General features: G+C 27.7%; 1 protein-coding gene across 1 annotated transcript; it reads right to left on the bottom strand.

Annotated features, from left to right (window-relative positions):
• Positions 1-6385: 6385 nt before the first annotated feature.
• On the bottom strand, positions 6386-9797 carry LOC105362996 (pancreatic triacylglycerol lipase-like). The gene is made up of 4 exons (XM_011500566.1): positions 9632-9797; positions 9278-9527; positions 8915-9175; positions 6386-6847 (listed from the first exon to the last, which is right to left on the bottom strand). Exons 1-4 carry the CDS (start codon positions 9728-9730, stop codon positions 6447-6449), a joined length of 1011 nt encoding a protein of 336 aa, XP_011498868.1. The 5' UTR covers positions 9731-9797; the 3' UTR covers positions 6386-6446.
• Between the last annotated feature and the right edge of the window lie 353 nt (positions 9798-10150).

Consider the following 10150-nt stretch of genomic DNA (forward strand, 5'->3'; position numbering starts at 1 on the left):
CATTCTTATTAAAATGATTCTCGTTAAAATCTAAAAAATCTCATATCTTGCTTAAAATGTCTAGAAATTGTAAATTATTCACTACATTGATAATAGCGTAACTCGCATTTAAATGGAATGGGTCGGCGATTCTTTGATGATTATGTTTTCAAAGGAGACCGTCTATCGAATCATTTAAAAATCAACTCTATTTTACACTTCAAACGAAATGTACATGTATCGAACACAAAGCCAAGTAATTTTTTTCTTTTCCTTTAATTATAAAACTAATCTACCTCGATCAAGAGCTGTAACATTAAGTGCAAATGATGCTTAGATTTCAATAATCGTCATCACTGCAATTATCAGATACTAAAAGTAAAACCATTAGTATTATCCCAACCAAAACTATTTTTTATCAATACTACAATACTCAATCATTATCGTAAATTAGAATGTGTCGCTTAATTAAAAATTAAAGAGATACTTTCTGGCTTCGTACAAATACAATAAAAAGTCAAACGAACATATATATCCCTTTAACTAAGCTAAACCATTTAAATCTATAATATTGATTAGATACACATAACAATATTTTGATAAACATCATAACGATTAAATTGTATTTAAACATTCCATCTCTGGCCTAAATTAAGTACTTCTAAGCAAGTACTTTCGTTTTTATCTATTATAAAAAATTGCTAAGATAAATGAAGAAGTGAACAAATTTACATTTATATTAAATTGTTAACATTAATTGGTTAATACGTATTAATATTAAAATCATTGCTTATTAAAAGTAATAAAATTGTTCAAAGAGAAATCAATTTTTCTTAATTAGTTATTATAATTTCATGAATAACTATTTCAATTTTTCATTTAAATGGAATTATTGTGAATTGCAATTTTATGAATTAAGGAACATTAACATAAACAGAAATTTTCTAGTAATTAAGTCAACGCTTTATTCTTTTAATTACATATTAAATACAAACATACCAAGTTCTCGAAATACTATGGAAGTATATAATGTAAAATAGACAATGATATATTTTAGTATAAACATTTATATAAGAATAGACTGTACTATTTATTATCTTTAAATTATATCATCAATAATTTAATTTGAACAGAATTTTTTTCCCATCAGACAACTTTCTATATGGCAAAAAATAACTTATAATAGAATTATATACAGTTAATTTTCTTAAAAAAATTATAATGTAACATGTAATTATATAACTATTAAAACATCATTATTTCAAGATTATTGCAAAGTTTCAATCGTTTCATTATTAGTTTGTATTTATTGAAATTTCTTTTGTCACTTGACGAAGAAAACTTACGATAAACACAATGAATAGAGAAAATATTTATGTATTTTTTCCACAACTTAAAGCAGCCGGAATAATTACAATTATTTATTATGACACAATATATGATATAATTATATGCTTCGGTACACTTCATCAGTCAATTTATTTTACCGTAAATGCATTTAACATACCAATTTCATATAAACCATTTAACCGATTATGATATAATACTACATGAAAATGCAATAAATTAATTTGAAAACCACAGTTATTAATAAATGTAATACGCATAGGCGTAATTAAAAGTTACATGTATATTTTTATGTAATAATATCTCATTATGAATAATTGTTTATAAAAATTATTTTCTCTTATCATAATTATGCATTATATAGAAATTACAACTTGTGCGTATATTTTGTCGCATAAATTTAATCCGGTGGTTCCCTAGATAAATATCATGTATGGTCAAGGTGTAATGAATTATATAATATTTGATGAAAATCTTTTATAATGAAAAATTAAAATAAGCAGCAAAAAAAAAAAAATAATAAATATAAGGGATTGAAATATTTTTAATTTTACATAATTTTATAACTGAATCATTTTCATACATAAATAATGGTAAGTATTTCACAAATTTATCTGCTATCTAATTACATTTATGCCTTACTTGGTTGTACGAATTTTCTATGATTTAAATATCTTAAGTAAATCAAACCACGTATTTTGTATTAAATAGTTTCTGCAAAAGGACAATTTAATCGATTTGTTTAGCAGTCGATTTATTTTTCAACATCTTCGACGTAATCAATGTTTCCTTAATAGTCTATTGAGTCCAATTTAGCAACACTTTACGTTAATTAACGACAATTACATTATAATCAACACTACTTAAAGAAGGCCATATAATACACAATTAACGGAATATTATAATACACTAATGATTGAAGCAAACTTGTTGATATAATCAAAGTAAATATTTGTCAAAATAATTATAATATCTATTCTTTTGATCGATAAGCTACGAAATAAGAAAGAAAAATAGTAGAAAACATTCGAATATGCCAAATGATTGAATAAAAGCATAATAATGCTATTAATTTAATGAAATAATAAGATTTTAATAACATAATGTAATAATAAAATAAACAAACGGATTTCTTCTTTGATTGCAATAGTGACTGAAGTTAAAAAATAGAATGACAAGTAAATTTTAATAATGATTTTTCATAATTAATACGCAATGATAGTACATGTGCATATATAACCGACTTTATCGATTCTACACTAATAGTTGAAAATATTTCGTATTAAGAAATTTCGATTTAATATCACTCTAAAATGTTTTAAAATCGACAGGTTCACAATTTTTATATAGAAAAAAAAAAACAAAAAAAAAACAAAAAAAAAAATTACTCTATCTGGTATATATTTTCATAAAACAAATTCTTATTTGAATAAAAATAACGATATTTTGAACAAAAACAGAACGACAAAAAAGCATCCCTATCATTTTGTCAAATAATTCGCATAACATCGAATCGAAATACACAACTTCGTCTATACTTATCAAAATACTAATCGTATATCTCCACAGGAGTACATGTGTATGTAGTGATAGCCAAATTGATCACAATTGATCGCCGCCTTTATCAAAACGATGTCATTCTGTAATTGCATTGATGAATTTAGCCAGCATATTTCAGGAGTAACATAATAAAAATATATCATTCAATATATTGAGTGGAATATCATTATTTACAAATATTTTGATACTAATATGAAGTTTATTAATGCCCTTATCAATTCTCTATTATTTGTTTGATGAATAAAGTTACTTGGCAAATTAAAAACAGAATGATAAATGTTTGAATTGAGTAATTCAATAAAATTAATGAATTTATAAATAAAATATTCCATTAGTAATTAAAAACTATGTTATGCATATTGTTAGAAATTTAAATTGTGAAATTTTTATTCGAACGAAATTTTGTTTTACGCATCAAATTTTACTAACCGTCAATGTTTTTGTAATTTGTTTAAGTTTTTATTATCGATGAAATTCATCATAGACCAAGCAATAGCAAGAGGTAAGTGAAAAGAAAGTGGAAAATATTCTTTTAGTCATTAATTTAAATTTAATTTTTAAAAACTAACGTTGCGATTATTTAATATAAGATTAAATATGACAATATCCGTTATTAATTTGTAATAAAAATATGGAAATTGTGTTAATTGAAAATTAAAAGCGCATAACTGCTTATTGTCTCAAAATAATAAAAGATATATAAAATTGATAAAATTCGGAGTTCAACTGACATTGCCAATGAATATTTTTATGAATTGTATGATTTTATTGTAATTATTCATTATGAATTATTCAACTTCTCGATATAAAAATAAAGATATTTTACAGATATATTTTCAGGGGACAAATACATAAATAGATGTACAAATATAACTGCCAAAGTAATCAAATTCATGTGTGTATCCTTAGAAATAAATGAATAATGCATATTTTCTAATTATAATTAAAGCGGCATTTAAAGCAAATTTATTTATTTTGGGATTATTTTGAATCAGGCGACATGCCTCAAGATTATTAATTGTATTTATGAAACAGTGATAATTACAATTTATGCAACTAACTATATTTATATATAAAATGTCAAAAGTATGGAAAAAATATTGACTTGTAACTAGTTAGAATACAGTTTACCAGTTTGATTTACTACTACACATTCATTAATTAAATGTGAATTTCATATGAGAATATATTAAAAATAATATCTTAAAATGCAGAGCCAATAATGGATGCTGACAATTGAAGGAGAAAATTCAACATTAATGAAAATATATATAGGGAAATATATTTTTGCAGTCAAGTGAACATTTGCTATTTCTTCAATTTAAAATGACTTATTAAATTTATTGTCTTGCTTTATCAAACTGTTTAAAATAAGAAAATTCTCAAATGATATGGATACATTATAAATTCTTTCCGAGAGAACTGAATTTACCGGAGAATGGTATTCCGGTATATCAACAAGTATTCGTCCATTTCGCAGACCAAATAATCGTGATGAACCTGTTTGAAAAATCTAAATATTAAAAATTAACTACATGACGACATCTAGACATTTTTTGGTTTGCAAAATATTTTTTTGTATTGTAGTTACCAAAAAATATCATATTTTACAAAGAATGCCGCATATACCGAGTTACTCATCTTACTTACCTCATTACATTTATTTATCAAAATTATACTTTTATCCTCTATCGTGCAAGCAAAGATAAATAATTATAAAGGTATTTTCTAACGTATGGAAATTAGAATATTTTAATTAAAAGAAAATATCAAACGACATACTTTTCAAATGCTTTTCACTATTTTATAATATTGGAACTGTCCATTAACCATTACGTTCAATTACATGCAAGTAAAATAAATTTATTATTTGTATTAATTAGATAAATACTAGGAGTGAGAAATAAAAATTATCGTTTTCTAGATACATCGACTTACTGGCGAATCGCAAGTAAGTGAGTTTCCGATAGTCGTCTCCTTCTCTCACACACGCGCGCGCATACACACTCACTCTTACATATGCGGAAGCACTTGCGGTGCCGGCACACGTACGTCTACAAACCTATCGGGTCGTCTACTGTCTACTTACCTACTCACTCTTTCTTGACTATGCCGCTCCTTTTAACATGTATATATATATATATATATATATAATATATATATATATATATATAAAGAGAGAGAGAGAGAGAGAGAGAGAGAGAGAGAGAGAGAGAGAGAGAGTACTCCCAGTAGATAAAAGAGAAATTCAACTGGAAAAGTAAGAATTACACTTGTGATAGTATATTTAAGTTGTAATTTTGAAAAATAATATTATAATAAGCATAATGTTCATCAATTTAAGATTAATCGACCGCTTTACGTCTACAAATTGCCAACTATAAATAACTATCAATCCATAATATAATTTATAAATTATTAAAAGTTTTTTTCTTTTAAATAAAAATTCGGTTACAAATTTTTAAAATTAACGATACTAAAATGCAGTTTTCCATTTTCATTTTCATTACTTTTCTTTGCATTTTATTTAATTTTCATTTTCATGCTTCTTCATCGCACCAACACCAAATACGCAAAAACTAAGGACGAATAACGCGATATAAAGCATAGTTATTGGACGTGATAAAACTAATCCAACAATTGACACGCTGTTTTCAGTGTGAAAAATATACACTTGATTAAACACCCGAAAAATAATAGTAAAACAAATTCTTCGCATTCAATAACAATTATACTTATCCTCAATGTGATTTTATGAATATAATAAATATAAATAATGATAATCGCTATTTGAATATTTATTTATGTAAAAAGGTTGAAGTTCGAAATTTAATTTTAAATAATATAAAAAATGTATGTACATTGTTTTTAAGGAAAAATGGCAAGACTCTAAAATTCTTTAGATGTAAGTAAAATTAAGGTGAGCGTATAGTAAATCTTAAGATATGATAAATAATATAAAATAAAATTGATTATTGATATTATTTTATGTAAAAGTCCGCGTAAAATATAATTTAATAGTGTATAATAAATAATTTATCTAACGGGAAATGGTTAGTAAAGCTAATTTATCATTTTTGTAATAATTGACGAATATTACAATAAACAATTATTATATTTTCACATAAATGTACAGTTCATTTATAACTAAAAATATAGCATTGAATTTGTACCTAAAAGTTTAATTTATAAGTAAAAATGTAGCACTGAATTCGTTGAAAAACTTAGATGTTAAATAATAACAAAAAAAAAAAAAAGTGTAAGATAAATATAAACTGAATTGCCTCTTTAATTTTCTTTATTAAGTAAAAATATTGTATGATATATTTTTATATATTATATTAATGATATTATGAATTAATTAATAAGTTACTGCTCTCTCTCTCTCTCTCTCTCTCTCTCTCTCCCTCTCCCCCTCTCTATGTATGTACTTATTTATGCATTTGAATATTTGAAAAATGTATAAAACGACTAAAATAAATTATATATGCACGCATAGTTCAATTACAGCTATTTCGAATGTATTTATTTAAAAGTGGCAATCATTCGTAACTACAATATCATTTTCCTAAAGCAAATGGAGAAGAATCTTTTGTTTTCAGATAAAATATTCCTTTAGTAGCGACTGGCGATTTCGTATTTCCACCCATTAAAACCCTATCGCCATAACAATTTCCCTTTTTAACATCTTGCAATTCAGAGCACTTGTACGCGTAAAATCCCTTTTCATTCGCTACAGACTCTGCGTACAGTTCACAAGATCGTGTATGCGAGCATTTATTGCTATTACATCCAGGTTGTTTGGCACCACCGTTTGGATAGAAGTCATAATGACCAATTGGTAAAGACATTCCACAATTTCCCTCGTCAGTGTGTATGACTTCGACAACATTAGCATCATCAGCTGTTAAACGACTGCTTTCATTTCGGTTCTCAAACGAAGGTAAAGCTGGGTCTAGTCCTGTAATAGTCGTATACAATACTGAAATACATTTGTTATTTCATATAATTAAGCTATTGATTACGTATATTGTAGGATGGAGTATTCGTATCGACTAAATTGGCTGTTTCAAATAAATAAAATATTCGGCGGGGTTCGTTTATGTATAGGTGAGTTGTTATTCTAGTCTAACAGATTCTAAATCATTGTAAATGAATAATATTAAACGAATAATGGTTATTGTTATTAATAATCGAATTGCAGTATGATAAATACATGAGACGAGACGAAGTTTGAGCAGTTTTAATTAATTATATCAAGTGAAGAAATAATAAATAAATGTAGTGAGTCTTGAAGAAAAGGATTAGGGATTCCGCATAATAATACTATGTTTAGACTTGTATGCTATTTCATGACGTAACTAACAATAAAAATTTAGAAACTTTTTCGTTCCCGATGCGATAAGTTCATCCTAATGATTATGGATGCTGCTGGTTGACAGGATCGTCATCGATAATTACACTTAGAACATCGCGTAATTATATGATTAATTAATTATATTATTTATTCAATGTTGCCTTTCGCTGCACATACACAATTACAATCACAAATACAATTAATACAATCTCTGACATATAGTTAGAGCTAGAGTTCTTCCATATTAATAAATTATGTTTAATAAGTAGATTAGTATGAAGAGTGATCCGATGAACTTTAAAGGTTTTACGTTGAATTACAACTCGTTATAATATTATTATGCTTAGTTGTCGAAAAAAATTATAATATGAATATGAGACTGTGGTTAATGACCAATTTGAAAATTCATGCACGAGTACGTCCAAGTATGATGACGTGGATCCCTTGTTATACATACGAAATTGCGTGTTATGATGGATATTTTCTCGATGGCGTAGAAAATACATTCACGAAACGAATGGCGAATGGAAATTTATGCGGAGGGGAAAATTCTCGGTACTTTAAAGCCAAAATGATATCCAGTGGATCATTAAACGATCCGGGTTCTCGTGATTACAACGCGAGAGCCACAAAGAAATGTGTCGGTGTATGCTGCAAAGTCGATAGGAAAAATATTTAAATGTATGAGAGTGCCGTGCGACATAGTATAATACGACAAACGTAATTTAACATTTAACAACTACTTAACGACTTGGTAAATTTATATTTTTTTTCTCGCAGTGCATTTAGCCAAGTCGAGAACTAAAAATACAATACAAATGCTTGCACGCGGGGTTATCACTCATGTAATCACATAAGGCGATCAGCGCGTTCTATAAATATAGGAAAATCTAGCGAGAAGACATTATATGTGCGACGGTGGTAGGCAATCATATCTTCTTCAAATATTAGAAGAAAATTTAAAAGAAAAAAAAAAGAATGGAATTATCTATCAGATGTTTGAAGTACGTTCGATTTAATAACACGGGATTACAGACGCTCATACATTTTCCGAAAAGCTTCATTTATTATTCCCAGCTCAACTTGATTTTACATAATTTATGAGAAATTGGCATTGGCAATTGTCTATAGATACTCGTTGGCATTCTAACCGAAATCGATCTAATTTTAGGATACGAGCATTCACAACTATAATGTAAAGGAAAAAATTAAAAGAAAAAGAAAACAATAACGAAGCTCTGCGAAGGACAATTGTTCATTGCTCTTAAGATTTTGGTTGACGATACGGTAATTTTCATGCATTTTACGATGAAATTCGCTATTAAAATTTTTCAGCCATTCACGCGTGCCGAATAAAGCCTTTTTCCAAACGAACGCTCGAGTTTTTGCAGTATCATAAAAATTTGTCGAAATAAATTTGAAAAGTCAACAATTTAACATAAATTTTGGAGAAACTCAAGCCAACGGCTCCCTAGATAAGTATCGCCTACCGCCAGCACACATAATGAACTGTACAATGTCTGATAATAATATTTCATAATGAAAAATTAAAATACACACACGAAGGCAAACAACAAATGTAATGAGTTGAGAACTTTATAATCTCGTATAATTTAGCTACCAGATAATTTTCGAATATGAATTATGATAATTAATTACTTTACAACGTACCAACAATATAATTAACTTTATCTCTTGCCTGATAAGCTGCAATGCCCATGACGTGAGCGCCTAAGGAATGTCCAATTAAAGTTGTTGTTTTTAAATCAATTCCATGGTCTGCAAGGTGATCGATCAATTTTGCCACGTATTTGCCCACGTGCTCGACATAATGTGCAACTTGCCAGTAGAAGCTGGGAATCGGTCCCCATAAAGATTGCAAAGGCCACCAATCGACGACAATCACATTGTAATCTCCATTATTCAAAAAGGCTGTTTAAGATAGATGTGAGGAATATTAGAACGGAAAAGGAGCATTGACTTGCGATAATTCATGATAATGTTAGAATGAAAGATATTAGCAAAGGTAATTACCGTCTCTTATGATTTTGCACGATTTGGCGTCTTTCGAGGAGAAATATCCGTGGGTAATAATTTTAGTATCTCGACGGGTATTCAAGTTACTCGATCGCCTCGTATTATCGAGATTGATCTGCTCCCCCTGGCGATCTTCACTCGTATACAAGTAAAAGAATACATATTTTTCTACGTCAACTTCAATTTCATTATCCACGGTGTCAGAGGCATCGATCAATTCGCTCTCATCCCAAACAACATCCACGGACTAAAATGAATGAAAGAGTGAGCGTAACATTAGCAAATAAATATTTTGTATTCAAGTTAGATAACATTTAAATGTAATTATATGTATATGTGTATATGGCCTACTCTGCCGATCGCACACGATATAGCAGACAGCGGTTGGCATCGTGAAATTCCGATCCTTAATATAAATAATAACAGTATGATAAAAGTGGGTGCCCTCATTCTTGATAATAAAACATACTTTTCGCCTGCAAACTTTATATTTATACGGCAATTGATACCTTTATCTTATGTACTTCAAAGTCCCGATAAAACTTACATAGTTCTTTATGGATTATATATATATATTTAATAAAAGATATTCCTCAGATTTCAATCGTAACGACTTTTTTTTTTCTTCTTACAACATTTTGAAGATTGCCAACGATAATTCATTGTATTATGAATAAAATGTATTAAAAAAAAGAAGGAAAAAAAAAAGAAGGAAAACAAAAGAAGAATAAAAAATGTATGAAATAGTCGTTACTAACAATCTCCCTCTGTGTAAATGTATAGAACATTGCGCATAACTTCGTCTAGGCTTATCAAAATCAGGTATTCCAATGTTACACTGGAACGTATGTACGTAGTTGTAAGCAAATC

This window comes from Ceratosolen solmsi, unplaced genomic scaffold (assembly GCF_000503995.2).
Source record: "Ceratosolen solmsi marchali unplaced genomic scaffold, CerSol_1.0 scaffold56, whole genome shotgun sequence".
In the NCBI taxonomy this organism is placed as follows: Eukaryota; Metazoa; Arthropoda; class Insecta; order Hymenoptera; family Agaonidae; genus Ceratosolen; species Ceratosolen solmsi.